General features: G+C 39.3%; 1 protein-coding gene across 5 annotated transcripts in view; it reads left to right on the top strand.

Moving 5' to 3' along the window:
* Nucleotides 1–15,197, top strand: part of DPH5 (diphthamide biosynthesis 5) — a 79,305-nt gene that overhangs the window by 22,119 nt on the left and 41,989 nt on the right. For all 5 annotated transcript variants that reach the window (XR_010321512.1, XR_010321513.1, XR_010321514.1 and 2 more), the window contains exon 3: nucleotides 1,533–1,641. Coding sequence is in view for 2 of the 5 variants with exons in the window: in XM_023547422.2 (XP_023403190.1) it covers nucleotides 1,533–1,641 (109 nt within the window). In the remaining 3 variants the exon portion in view is untranslated. The remainder of the gene's footprint in view (nucleotides 1–1,532; nucleotides 1,642–15,197) is intronic.

Here is a 15,197-nt window from a genome sequence, read left to right on the forward strand (position 1 = left end):
TTTATCTTTGGTTTTGGCGAGTTTGATGATAATATGTCTTGGTGTTTTTCTTTTTGGATCAATCTTAAATGGGGTTCAATGAGCATCTTGGATAGATATCCTTTCGTCTTTCATGATGTAAGGGAAGTTTTGTGTCAGGATTTCTTCAACTATTTTCTCTGTGTTTTCTGTCTCCCCTCCCTGTTCTGGGACTCCAATCACCCGCAAGTTATCCTTCTTGATAGAGTCCCACATGATTCTTAGGGTTTCTTCATTTTTTAAATTCTTCTATCTGATTTTTTTTTCAGCTATGTTGGTGTTGATTCCCTGGTCCTCCAGATGTCCCAGTCTGCATTCTAATTGCTCCAGTCTGCTCCTCTGACTTCCTATTGCGTTGTCTAATTCTGTAATTTTATTGTTAATCTTTTGGATTTCTACATGCTGTCTCTCTATGGATTCTTGCAACTTATTAATTTTTCCACTATGTTCTTGAATAATCTTTTTGAGTTCTTCAACAGTTTTATCAGTGTGTTCCTTGGCTTTTTCTGCAGTTTGCCTTATTTCGTTTGTGATGTCTTGAAGCATTCTGTAAATTAGTTTTTTATATTCTGTATCTGATAATTCCAGGATTGTATCTTCATTTGGGAAGGCTTTTGATTCTTTTGTTTGGGGGGTTGGAGAAGCTGTCATGGTCTGCTTCTTTATGTGGTTTGATATGGAGTGCTGTCTCCGAGCCATCACTGGGAAACTAGTTTTTCCAGAAAATCCACTGACTGGTACGCTGGCTCCAGGCTCTGAAAACAATCGCTGCCTCCCCGTATTTGTTCGTTCTCCGTCTCTAAATCTGTGTTTGTTGTTCAGGGTTCGTAGATTGTTATGTATGTGATCGATTCACTTGTTTTTCCGAGTCTTTGTTGCAAGAGGGATCCGCGGTAGCGTCCACCTAGTCCGCCATCTTGGCCCCCCCTCCTCACTACGTTTTTTTTTTTCTTGTTTTGAAAAATGTATATTTTTTGTAAAAAAGATGTTTTTTGTGTTAATATGTAATGGTTTTTTAAAATTTTTAATAAATTAGTAAGTATTTTTTAAATATCTTGGTTTTAATATAGAATCCAGCAAGTATCAGTAGCTATAACCGACATAAACAAAGGCTTTTGGGGATGCTCAGTAATTTTAAGAGTTCAAGGGGCCTTGAAAGCAAAAAGTTTGAGAATTGCTGCTCAAGAGTTCAACTACTGCAGTTACATTCCACAGATATCATTTACAGGTATTAACAGGAGAAAGGAACAAGTGAAACTTGCCTTTTGTCAGTGGCTGCCAAGGCCACTTTAAGAGTGTTATGGTTGCAGTTCAACACTGTGAAGGGTGTGTGTAGACTTACACTTTTCTAGCCAAAGCCCAGATGAGAGCCTTGTGCAGGTGCCTAGAATTTAAGTAAGAGCAGAGCTCTTGACACTTTGATTAACGTGAACTCCCAAAGTATTGTAGCTTCCTTGCCTTAAAAAGTCATAATGTCGGTTACTTTAATATAACTTGGTCTTTTCTTGCTACAGGGCTACAACACACAGTGACCTTGTTCTGCGAGCAGCAAAGCGGGGAATCCCTTATCGAGTTATTCACAATGCTTCCATAATGAATGCTGTAGGATGCTGTGGTTTACAGGTAATGCTACAAAGGCAGTTTTTAATGGAATTAAGCAAAAATTTTATTTTGCAACGAGTTGCCTGTAGTTTTTATTGTATTTCTATCAATTTCAAGACTATTATTTTATACTATACTAAGCAGTGTAGTATATATCTATATTTTTTAATGAAGTTTTCCTATTGTTTTTTCCTCATTCAACTAGACAGTTTGTATTTAGCTAGAGAAAGATTTTAATCTTAGGACCAACTTGTACGTACGTAAAAGGAAAATATAAGCAAATTGGTTAAATACTCCTAAAACCTTTTTACATTTTTCCAAACGACGTACTGAGCGTTCTTGAGGCTTGTGTCCACACAGAATTGTCTTCTGTGCCATTAAGAACATAGTGATGCAGCATTTATTAAAAGAATGTATAAAATGCTAAGTGCCAGTGATGGCAGGCTTTTAAGCCACCTTTTTTTTTTTTTTGTGATTATTGACATGTAAAGCTTGTTATTTGTGACTCCAACAGTATTGGTTTTGAAGGACTAAAAGAGTATCCCACAACTGTTCCCAAGATTTTCTCCCACGCTGCTGACATTCATTTTCCAAGTTTTATCCTTGCGTTCTACCGTTCAAACATGCAAAATCCATGACAGCTATGACTGCTGTCTGGCCCACAATCATTTTAAGACATACCTTGATTTCAGGCTTGTCATATTAGGAAAAAATATGCATATCAGAATCTGTGAAATAAAGGCATTCCCCAGTATGTTTTCCTGGAGTGCATAATTTTTAAAATAGATATTTACGTCAAGAAGATACATTAGCATCAGGCACCAATGCTGTCTGTAGCTTTATACGTCTTGCCATCAAGTCAATTCCGACTCATAGCAACTCTATAGGACAGGGTAGAATTGTCCCATAGGTTTTCAAGGCTGTAATTTTTTGTTTGTTTTATTGAACTTTAGATGAAGGTTTACAGAACAAACTAGTTTCTCATCAGTTAGTACACACGTTATTTTATGACATTAGTTAACGACCCCATGAAGTATCAACACTCTCTCTTCTCAGCCCTGGGTTCCCAATTACCAGCTTTCCTGTTCCTTCCTACTTTCCAGTCCCTGCCTTAGGGCTGGTGTTCCCCTTCAGTGACCTCATTTCTGAGCTGAAAGGGTATCCAGGGTCCATAGTCTCAGGGTTTCTCTAGTCTCTGTCAGGCCAGCAAGTCTGGTCTTTTTTTTTTTGAGTTAGAATTTTGTTCTACATTCTTCTCCAGTTCTGTCCAGGACCCTCTATTGTGATCCCTGTCAGAGCAGTCAGTGATGGTAGTCAGGCACCATCTCATTGTACTGGACTCAGTCTGGTGGAGGCCGTGGTAGATATGGTCCATTAGTCCTTTGGACTAATCTTTCCCACGTGTCTTTAGTTTTCTTTGTTCTTCCTTGCTCCCGAAGGGCTGAGACCAGTGGAATATCCTAAATGGCCACTCACAGGCTTTTAAGACCCCAGACGCTACTCACCAAAGTAGACCGTAGAACATTTTCTTTGTAAACCCTGTTACGCCATTTGAGCTAGGTGTTCACTGAGACCATAGACCCCATAGCCCCCATTCAAGGCTGTAATTTTTTTTTTTTAATAATTTTTATTGTGCTTTAAGTGAAAGTTTACAAATCAAGTCAGTATCTCACACAAAAACCCATATACACCTTGCTACACACTCCCAATTTTTTTTTTTTTTAATGAGACAGCCCACTCTCCCTCCACTCTCTCTTTTTGTGTCCGTTTCGCCAGCTTCTAACCCCCTCCGCCCTCTCATCTCCCCTCCAGACAGGAGATGCCAACATAGTCCCAAGTGTCCACCTGATCCAAGAAGCTCACTCCTCACCAGCCTCCCTCTCCAACCCATTGTCCAGTCCAATCCATGTCTGAAGAGTTGGCTTTGGGAATGGTTCCTGTCCTGGCCCAACAGAAGGTCTGAGGGTCATGACCACTGGGGTCCTTCTGGTCTCAGTCAGACCATTAAGTCTGGTCTTATGAGAATTTGGGGTCTGCATCCCACTGCTCTCCTGCTCCGTCAGGGGTTCTTTGTTGTGTTCCCCATCAGGGCAGTCATCAGTTGTAGCCAGGCACCATCTAGTTCTTCTGGTCTCAGGATGATGTAGTCTCTGGTTCATGTGGCCCTTTCTGTCTCTTGGGCTTGGAATCACCTTGTGTCCTTGGTGTTCTTCGTTCTCCTTTGATCCAGGTGAGTTGAGACCAGTTGATGCATCTCAGATGGCTGCTTGCTAGCATTTAAGACCCCAGATACCACTCTTAAAAGTGGGATGCAGAATGTTTTCTTAATAGATTTTATTATGCCAATTGACTTAGATGTCCCCTGAAACCATGGTCCCCAGACCCCTGCCCCTGCTATGCTGGCCTTTGAAGCATTCAGTTTATTCAGGAAACTTCTTTGCTTTTGGTTTAGTCCAGTTGTGCTGACAGCCCCTGTACTGTGTGCTGTCTTTCCCTTCACCTAAAGTAGTTTTTATCTACTATATAATTTTTTTTTTTTTTTTTAGTGAATGACCGTCTCCCACCCCCACCCCCCTTTGGTAACCGCAAAAGAATGCTTTCTTCTCAGTTTAAACTATTTCTCAAGTTCTTATAACAGTGGTCTTATACAATATTTGTCCTTTTGCAACTGACTAATTTCACTCAGCATAATGCCTTCCAGGTTCCTCCACGTTATGAAATGTTTCACAGATTCCTCACTGTTCTTTATTGATGTGTAGTATTCCATTGTGTGAATATACCATAATTTATTTGTCCATTCATCTGTTGATGGGCACCTTGGTTGCTTCGATCTTTTTGCTATTGTAAACAGTGCTGCAGTAAACATGGGTGTGCATATATCTGTTCGTGTAAAGGCTCTTATTTCTCTAGGACATATTCCAAGGAGTGGGATTGCTGGATCGTATGGTAGTTCTATTTCTAGCTTTTTAAGGAAGTGCCAAATCGATTTCTAAAGTGGTTGTACCATTTGACATTCCCACCAAAGGCTGCAATTTTTGTGGAAGCAGACTGCCACATTTCTTTTCTGCAGAGCTGCTGATGGGTTCAAACCACCGACTTTTCGAGTAGCAGTCTGCAGCTTTAGAAGGGTCTGTATTTTCTTTTTTACCTAAGAAGAGTAGCTCAATTTAACTAACTTGGCCAGTCACCTTAGAAATAATTGTCTTTGGTTGTGGAAAACCAGAGAAAAAGTATAAATCATTTCCCTTTTGGCATTCACCATTTGCCCTTAGTTATTACATTTGAAATGGGATAGACATTGTTATCATTTTGCCATCTAATAAAATGAAGACTTTTAAAAAATCTTGCCAGTTCAAGTCTTTTCACGCTTTAAAACCTTTCTGAACGTTTCTCAGTTGAAGTAAATTGAATTTTGTTCATAGAACCATAAAATGTTAGTGTTACAAAGAATGCTAGAGATAGAGAAAACTTTCCCAAGGTCATTCAGCTAGTAAGTGGCAAACCAAAAACAAAACAAAACAAAACAAAACCCAAACCCATTGCTGTGAAGTCAATAGCAACTCTATAGGACAGAGTAGAACTGCCCCATAGAGTTTCCAAGGAGCGCCTGGTGAATTTGAACTGCCAACCTTTTGGTTAGCAGCCGTAGCCATAGCTCTTAACCACTCTGCCACTAGGGTAAGTGGCAAAGATGGGGTTAAAAACCATGTCTGTTGATAGCGCTACCTTTTAAGAATTGAAGATTGCCAGGAGAAAGGGAATAAAGAAGGCAATAAATTATTATTGATAGACAAAGATCTGTAAAACTTAAGCTAATAGAATATATGGAGTCCCTGGTGGTGCAGATGGTTAAGTGCTTGACTATTAGCCGAAAGGTTGGAGGTTTGAAAGATTGGAGGCTTGAACACCCCGCCACCCCCAGGCACCTCAGAAAACAGGCCTGGCTTCCAGAAGTTTCCAGCCTTGAAAACTGTAAAACCAAAACAAAATCTGTTGCCGTTGACTCAGTTTTGACTCATAATGAACCCGTAGGATAGAGTAGAACTGCCCTACAGGATTTCCACAGCTGTAATCTTTAAGAAAGCAGACTGCCTTACCTTCCTCCTGCAGAGTGGCTGGTGGGTTCAAACCATGGCCTTCCAGTTAGCAGCTGAACACTTAACCACTGTGCCACTAGGACTTCTGAAAAGCCTATGGAGCAGTTCCACTCTGCACACATGGGTTCACCATGAGTCGGAGTAGACTCGACGTCAGTTAACGACAACAACGACATATATTTTTCTTGTATTGGTCTTAGTTTTTTTTCTGGTGAAGAAAGTTAACTAGCTTGTTTTCATCATATTTTATTCTAAATTATCATAACTATTTCTATTTTAAAGTTTCTTGCTTTTTTTAACGCATAAAAAAAGACTCTTTGCCTTCATACATGTAAATCTGTTATCCAGACTGGCTAGATAGAGCTAAACCCTGGGTGACCCTGCCTTCTTCTAAAAAAAAAAAAAAACCCTCTATAAAAACAAAAACCCAGTGCTGTCGAGCTATACTGGTAAACAAAAAAAAAAACCGACCTGTTGCCATCAAGTCCCCCACTCATAGCCACCCTCTAGGACAGAGTAGAGCTGCCCCCTAGAGTTTCCAAGGAGCAACTGGTGGATTGAACTGCTGACCTTTTGGTTAACCATGTAGCTCTTAACTGGTAGGCCAGCAGGGTTTCAAGAGGTGAGATGTATTTGTTCTTGTAGTTAAAGTGGGTGAAGGTATTTGAGAGGGAATTTACTTGAGAATCGATAATTTAGTCTCAATATAGGCCCCTAAGATTATATCCACATTTACATACATTTTCATAAATGTCTTAAGTCATTTTTTTAAATATTTAGTTTTCTCATAATTTTTATGGAATTTCTTTAAGTAGCCACAAAAGCATTTTCCCCATCTTGGTTTTGTTATCTAATCCGGATATGAAATGACTTACTGCTTGTGTGAAAAAAAGGAAGTGCCATTCTAGGTTCTGTCTTATGCATAACTCTACAAAGGTATATCTCTTGTACCACCCAAGTTATTTATATCCCAGAAGAAAGAGGTAGTTATTGATTCCTTTTCTAAAATTTCCTGAAATAAAAGGCATTAAAAAAAAAAATCTTCATATGCATAACACTTAAAATTTAAAATGAATATATGGATATCCTGTGTCATGGAAGAAGTTTGTCAAAGTCTCCTTCTTGTCTCTCAGTCTATAATAGCTGGTCTTTTTCACCTTAGTATTTGGACTAGCATTTATGGAAAAAACAATAACATTTATAGAATAAACAGTAAAGCCATTCTCAGACTTTGATATGTATTAGAGTCACGTGAAGGGCTTGTAAAACACAGGTGGTTGGGCCCTCCTCCCAGGGTTTCTGATAGAGTAGATCTGGGGTGAAGTCCATGAATTTTCATTCCTTACAGATTCTCAGGTGGTGCTGAAGCTGTTGGTATGGTACCACACTGAGAACCACCAAGCAAAACAAATAAAAAATTTCTTACAAAGTGAGAGAACTCCGTTGTCTTTATTTTAGCATGGCAAGATTAGAAAATAATCTGGCTCAGTGTAGAATGTTAACAAGTTACCTTGCCATGCTCTCTATGTCAATAGTTTAGAAAGGGAAGTGGGTACCACTTTTGGAAGACATCGTATCATCTCTATGAAAGACCTTTTTTATGAGCTCAAAAACAGCCGAGTTACCGCACAGAAATGCTACTTTGGGTCCTGTGACAGACTTGAACAGTATATGCTTTCCAACATCTTTGCCTTCGATTAAAAAGTAGCAGTATGAAATTCCTAACCTAGGCGTGTGTAAAAAAATTTAAACTACAAGTTTATCAGTCCCTTTTTTTTTTTTTTGTCCTAAAGAAGCAATATAGAAAGTTCAGAATCAATCATTCAGTATTTTTCATTAACTTTATAGTTTATTAACCAACAGAATACTTTATTATCAGTGTCAATGAAGATAAGTAGTTGCATGGGCTATCTAACACTTCCAATAAAATTTAAATGTTATTATTGTATATAATGAATGACTTCAGAATTAATTTTAAAATAAAATTCCTTATCCCAAATCCCATGTTCCTAATGATAATTTTCCCTGCAAAATGGAAACTATATTAGAGATTGCTCAGTTAGACATTGTTATGATGAATAACGATTCACTTATTCAACAAATACTTACTGTTTGCGTACTTACTGCTTGCCTACTGAGTGCCTTTGGATAGTGATAAACCTGATCAACAAGGTCTCTTCTGTCAAGAGCTTACATTCTAGGGGGATCAGTAGGCAATACATAAATAAATGTCAGGTAGTTGTGAAGTATGAGAAATTCAAGTAGATTAATGTGTTAGAAAGTATAACTATAGTTGGGTGGTCAGAGGAGGTCTCTGTAAGGAAAGGTGACAATCAACTAGCGTATTCCAGTTGGAGGGAACAGTTAGTGCCAGAGCCTCCTAAAGTGCGAATGAGTTTGGCTTGCTAAGGGAACCAAAAAAAAAAAACAAAACTTGTTGTGGATAGCAGACAAGGGAGAGAGTTATCTGAGGTTAGATAGGTGTGTAGGAATTGGGTCACTAGGCTTTCTATCAGGAGTTTGGATTTTATGTTAAGTGACATAGTCTGCCATTGGAGGGTTGTAAGCAGTGGAAATACTGATCCCGTAAATGTTTTTAAAAGGTATCTCTGGCTGGTGCGTGGCAGTCAAATTGCCACCAGACAAGATTGGAAGCAGGGAAATCAATTCAGAGACTTTTGCAGTAATTTAGACAAGAGATGGTGGGGCTTAAGACTACATGGGAGAGTCGGGTATAAGAGGAGATTGAAAGAAGTAGACCTGTAGGAGCAGTTTCTACTAAGAGAATTGAGACTTAGGGAGATACAAAGCCCATTTCTACCTTATAGCACCAGGAAAGGAAGTGATGTCTGCATGCTAATGGGTTTTTTTCCCCACCATCTGTACTACCACAGTTGTTACGGTCCTTACCATCACAGACTTGTGCGTAGGGCAGGACCTGTCTTATCTTCATTGCTCAGTTGGCTTTCTGTTTTCGTTGGTTGCATTAACTTGTCACTGCCAGAGCAGTTGCTTCCTGTCACTACAAGCCCTGCATCATCTTCTATGCTTCCAGGACCATCATCAATCATAGAATTGATTCTAAAACTGAATCTGGTGGTGCTTGCACAACTCGGTAAATTTACGAAAAGTCATTGAATTGTATACTTGCAATAGGTGAGTGTTATGCTATGTAAATTATGCCTCAATAAGCAGAGTGAAAAATTACAAGAAGTTTGGTAGATGCACAAGGGAACAAAAGATAATTCCAACAGAGAACACAGACAAATGCAGAGAGTCATGGAAGCACTTTGGGCACTCTGGTAGGAATTATAGACAAACATGCGTCACAAATACGTATATGTATTTGTACCACAGAAATCATGGCTACCTAGGGAGTCAGTTAACACAAGATTGTAATATTTTGGGTAAAAGTGACTATATATCGGGAAGAATTGGTAGAGGAAAAATATAATGGAAAAGGTTTAGAATTTAACTACAAGTTAAAAAGTCTTTGTTTTACAGGTAGTCCCTGACTTACGACAGGGTTCCCTTCCAATGACTCCATTGTCAGTTCTCACCTAAGTCAAATACCTCGTTTTATTTTCAGTTTTCATTATTGCATTTTGTGTGATTTGATATTGACTGTTGTCTCTGAGCCATCTATAAGTTATTGTATTAGTTTATTTTATGTTTGCTTACTATATCCTAACTTCTCGCTTTGTTTTGTTTTGATATGTCTGAATAGGTTGCTTGAGTGAGCTAGCTTGATTATTTTTGCCTTTGAAGCTCTAACGTCCTGTCACCAGATGGCTAGAGCTGTTACCAGGTATATGAGCCTAGGAGTCCATTTACTTTTCTTGTATGGGTTCAGCTCAGGTGTCCATGTAGTTGGTCAACAAGTGTGTGGTACAGGCTCTGTCCTACAGTCTTAAAGGGGCAGGGGTGATTGGTGTAGGTATCGTTATCTGGCTGCAGCAGGGGATCACACTCTGAACAAGGCAGGGGGCTGACAACCGTCCCCCGAGTGCCTGTGAGGAAAGCGTGTCCCTGTTTCCTAGAGCACACAGGTGGGTGGGTTCTGCAGACGGACCTTAGTCACCCAGTGCTTTTGGTTGTAAGGACTGGGAGGTACTAGTTATCCTTGGACCCCTGTCACAGGTGGCTGGGTGACCTGAGTGGAGCCACCAGTCCTTAGGACCCTGATATGGGTAGGCGAGGACCCTGTTTAATAGACAAAGCAGTGACAAACACCAAACACCCACCTCTTCACCGCATAGCTGAAACAGTTGCAGTCTACCAGCAAGGGGCTATTCTCCTGAAATAGGCCCACACAGGTTCATGCAGGCGGGAAAGGTATTCAAAGTGCACGGACCGTTTATGCCTGGACAGGAGCCACTTCTGTCCTGAGCTCCCCAGGTTAGTGGAGCTGGCAGATTTTCTTTTCCCCAGTTTTGAACATATTCCTTCTCCAAGGCCAGGAGAATGGCTCCAGGCACACAGCAGGACCTATCTCAGGCCCAGGGAAATTGACAACCACTGAAGCCAGCTTGGGGGTGGGGGGCATGGTAAAATATATGCAAGTACTTAGCTTTTGCCTAGAGTGCCATTCTTCTCTGGTTCTGGAGGTTCGAGTAGGCTGTGTGGCTGGTTGCTTCTCCCTGAGGAAACTGTGGCCGAACACTACTACCGGTCTGCTGCAGCCACTCCCGGGAATGGTGCCTGAGGGCTCCCAGCGATTCAAGTCCAGTAACTCCTCTCTGCTCCTGAACTGTCTCTCTCTCCCCCACCGCTCATTCCGTTTTCTAGCTTTTCCTTTGATGTTCAGGGCTTCTAGTTTGTCATAAATGTAATCGTTTCACTTGTTTTTTTGGGTCTTTGTTTTAAGAGGGTTCACCAGAAGCATTTGACTACTCCACCATCTTGGCCCTGCCTCCTCATTATTATTACATTTTCTTATCAGTATCTTTATAAATCCAGCAGCGTATCCTCCAAGCAGCAGTATGATTCTTTCTTTAAATACCTTGAAATCAGGCATTGACTTTGCTTCTTTGTGAATATAGGTCTGTTCTGGCATCCTTTTCCAAAACAAGCCTGTTTTGTCCATGTTGAAAATCTACCCTGGTAGATATTCTTCATCTCGTGTTATCTTGTTCAGCTCATCCTTGAATTTTTCGGCAGCTTCGTTTTTTTTATTCAGTATCGGTGCTTCCTGCTTCTCCGGTTATATGCATGTTATATAAGTTAAATCTGTGTTTGAAGTGATAAAACCATCCCTTGCTGGCATTAAAGTACTCACGGTGGTCTTCTCCTTGCTCTTCCTTCAGGTTTTCAAAAAGGCTGTATGCTTTCATTCGAATCATCGGTAAACTCATAGGAATCCTCTTCTGGATTTGTTCTTCTGTCCAAATCATCAACAGCGTCTCCATCCCGTGGATTGGCCCTGGCCTCTTCTTTGTTAAAATTGTCAATTTTGTGCCAGTTGTTCCTTTAACTGCCTCCAAAATCCTGTTCTTATCCTTAATGATTGTCAAAATGGTCGAATGAGACAGTCGTTCCTCATGTGCTGTTTCACCAACTTTCTTTCCATTACCATAGGCCTTAATGATCTTCATCTTTATATCCACGTCTAGAGCCTTCCTTACCTTTTTTTTTTCCCTTGGATTAGAACTTTCAGTGGCATGACTTCTTTTGCTAGACATACTGTTGAGGGTTACAGTTAGAGAAACTTGAACAACTCAGCTTTGAATTAACACCTGATGCTTCTTATGGTACAAAATGCTGCATAAGATCACAATAAAGGCCTCGTCGGCAATGAAGTTGGCGTCAGTGTTGTAACAATGAAGTTGGAGTCGTACCGGCTGTTGGGAGTGTGCGCAGTGCAATTGCTGTGTGTCGTTAGAGTTGAACATTGCCCAACTTTCTGCCTGTTACAACTCCTGACTCCAACACCAACTTCAGTGTAGACCAGGCCGTAGCCTGCTATATGGCAGTGTTATCAACAGTAAATCATAAAATCGAACATCTAAGAATGATAATGTCAGTAAATAACACACTACAACATTGTATATAGTACGTATCACTAATGATGAGATGTACAAAAACAACGTGGTGGTTCACTCTAACTTGAATAGGTCATAAGTTGGGGACTACCTGTACTTTTTGCTCAGGCAGTAACTACTGTGTTGTCTGAGTTCTCTGGGTCTCAGCTTCCTTAACTCTAAGGGGGTGGGGCAAGGACGGAGGTTGAACAACATCAGTGGTTTTCAAACTGCACCAAGATTTATGAAGATGTTTCAGGGATTATGCAGGTAATAAAATAATTGACACGAAACCAGGAAAATTTAAATCCCAGAGGAGCACAATCATTGTCTTTAACTCTGGATGTTCTGTTGAAAAGCTCATTTATGACAAATATTTGGCACTAAAAAAGTATGAAAATTACTAAACAAGATGAGCCCTAAAAAGCTGACCTGTTTTCTAGTTTTTGGCAAAGGTTACCTTGATCAAAATACATTAGGTACTCAAGTTTTCATTGAGTAAACTTTAGAAGGATTTTTTTTATAGTTGAAACATTAGTTGTAAATATATGTACCCTAAAAATCATGTTAGCTGCAATTCCTAAATAACAGATATTTCTAACACTCATAGTCTGTATTTTGCAGATTTTTCTAATCAAAGTTGATTTATTTGTTTAGTCAGGCAAGTTACTTGTGATTAGACATTACAAATAATAAATGTTTGCTGAATAAATTGATCAAGTTTAAGTCTGAGATGTTTCTCAATCCACAGAAGATAGGTAAAACAAGGTCCTTCTTTCCTTGAATTCTCTAGGTTTAACATTTCTGGAGAAGCATTTAGCAGCTTAGTCATGCAGAATCAGAATTGCTTCCATTAATATTGTTCCTGCTTTAAAAGAACCATTTAAAAAAACAAGTTGATAATAAATACCATTTTTTTTTTTTTATAGTTATTGTAGAAAATTAGGAAAATACAATAAGCATAAAGAAGAAAACAAAAGCATCCATAGTCCCACTACCTACAGGTAACCGTAGTTAATATTTTGGTATATTCTCTTTAAATCTTTTTATTCAACACTTAACTATGTGTATTGTGAACCTTACAGACCAAACAAAAATAAGAGCAAATTACAAATTCTGAAATACTTTTCTTGGAGTGTTATTTGTCATTTATTATCATTAAGCATATTAATTCTTCGGTAAAAATTTGGGGGCTAAAATGCTTTCAAGACATTTTGAAGGACAGATAAATGAGACAGTTCAGTGAAAACAGGGAGCAATGATTTCTGAATAAAAACTTCATTATCAGTTGTGGCCGACTTCAGGAAAAGATTGTATAATTTTCTCATCATTATGAAACGCACCCACTTTCACTGGCTGTTGCATGAGTGATCTTGAGTATTGCCATATGTTCCTCTGTTGATATAATACATTTCTGCTTTGGAAACCCTAGTGGCGTAGTAGTTAAGTGCTACAGCTGCTAACCAAGAAATCAGCATTTCAAATCCAGCAGGCGCTCCTTGGAAACTATCGGGCAGTTCTACTCTGTCCTATAGGGTCGCTGTGAGTCGGAACTGACTTGACACCAGTGAGCTTTTATTTCTGCTTTGGAAAAATGTATATTACTTTCAAAAGGTAACAACTCATTTCCTTCCTTTTTTTCATACCACAATGCTCATCTTGGTAATCAGTTTTGTTGCCCCTGTGGTAGTTCTCACTGGCAGTTTTTAGAAGCATTAAATTGGTTTCATTGTTGTACAGGGTCTAGGGCAGAAATGATAAAGCCTAGCTTAGTACAAAAAACACTGAACTAGGTCATAAGGATACCAAAGCTCTATGTTGCTATGTACCCTTAGAAGAACTCACCTAAGCTGTCTGTTCTTTTAGGCATGTGGGAATGTTTTTGACCAGTTGCTTATTAAATCATGGGCGTGTTAAAATTTACTTCCCTTCTTTCCATTTCTACTATTACTATTTCTAATCACACCCTCCTGTCATCATTTTCCATTTCATAGTTTTCTCTCTAAATTGATTGTATCATTCTTCTATTCAGACAACTCTGGTAACTCCCCATCCTCTATAGAATGTTCAATTACTTGTACATGTTTATGTTTTTACCACATTATAGCCTCTTTGATTGACTCATCTTCACATCTTCCATAGCACGTTTCCACAGTGTCATGCACATAATTAATGTGCGACGAATAGTTGTTGAGTTGAATTGTATGTTTACTTGTATATTTTTCATCCCCTCATCCCAGAGTTTTAATTCTTTTATTTAATTTTCATGTGTGAATTCTGTCTCATTTATGAGTAACATTATAAATCTTGTAGCCTCTCTGTCTACATAGCCATTCAGCTTTAAGTTTAACTATGTACCTGATGTGTGACGATGTGCATAATCTTCCTTAGTGTCCGCAAAAATTAGTGGTAAGCAAAATGTGTGTGAAGATTTAAAACAAACAAAACAAAAATCAGCCTCAGGCTGGTATTTCTATGTAGAAAACTAGTTAATTATGATTATGTGGTTTCGTGGTACATTTTTTGGTAACACTGCTGGCTCAGCTTTCTTTCACTTCAGAGATATAACTGATTTGATTTAGGATAGACATTTTTTTTTTTTTTTATATATGTAGGATACGTGTGGGGCTTAACAGAGTTCTTGTTGTTAGATGCCATTGAGCCAGTACCGACTCCTAGTGACCCCACGTGCAATAGAACGACATCCTGCTAGGTCCTGTGCCATCCTCATAGTCCTCACACTCCTTGTCATGCTCGAGCCTGCTGTTGCAGAGGGCTCATCTTCCGACACTATATCAGACAGTGTTCCGCTGCTATTCCTAACATTTCCAGTGGCTAGTTTTTTTCAGAAGTGGGCCGTTAGGTCCTTCTTCCTAGTCTGTCTTAGTCTGGAAGTTCAGCAGAAACCTGTCCACCATGAGTGACCCTGTTGATATTTGAAATACTGGTGGCATAGCTTTCAGCATCACAGCAACATGCAAGCCACCACAGTATGACAAACTGACAGACGTGTGGGGATTATGTGGTTTCGTGGTACATTTTTTTGGCAACACTGCTGGCTCAGCTTTTACCTCACAGATTTAACTGATTTGATTTAGGATATACATATATGTAGGACACATGTGGGGCTCAACAGAGTCCTTAGCAAGTGTTAACATCTTACACAATAGTGCTATATTTGTCAAAACTAAGAAATTAATATTAGTATAGTATCACCTTACCTATTCAATCTGTATGCTGAACAGTCTAAGAAGATGGACTCTATAAAGAAGAATGCAGGTCAGGATTGGAGGAATGTTCATTATCAGCCTGTGATATGCTGATGACACAACCTACCATGCAAAAAAAGTAGACAACTTACTGAGGAAGGTCAAAGACTATAGTCTTCAGTATGGATTACACCTGAATGTGAAGAAAATGAAAATCCTCACAACTGGACCAATAAACAACATCATGATAA

Source organism: Loxodonta africana, chromosome 3 (genome assembly GCF_030014295.1).
Source record: "Loxodonta africana isolate mLoxAfr1 chromosome 3, mLoxAfr1.hap2, whole genome shotgun sequence".
NCBI classification, from domain to species: Eukaryota; Metazoa; Chordata; class Mammalia; order Proboscidea; family Elephantidae; genus Loxodonta; species Loxodonta africana.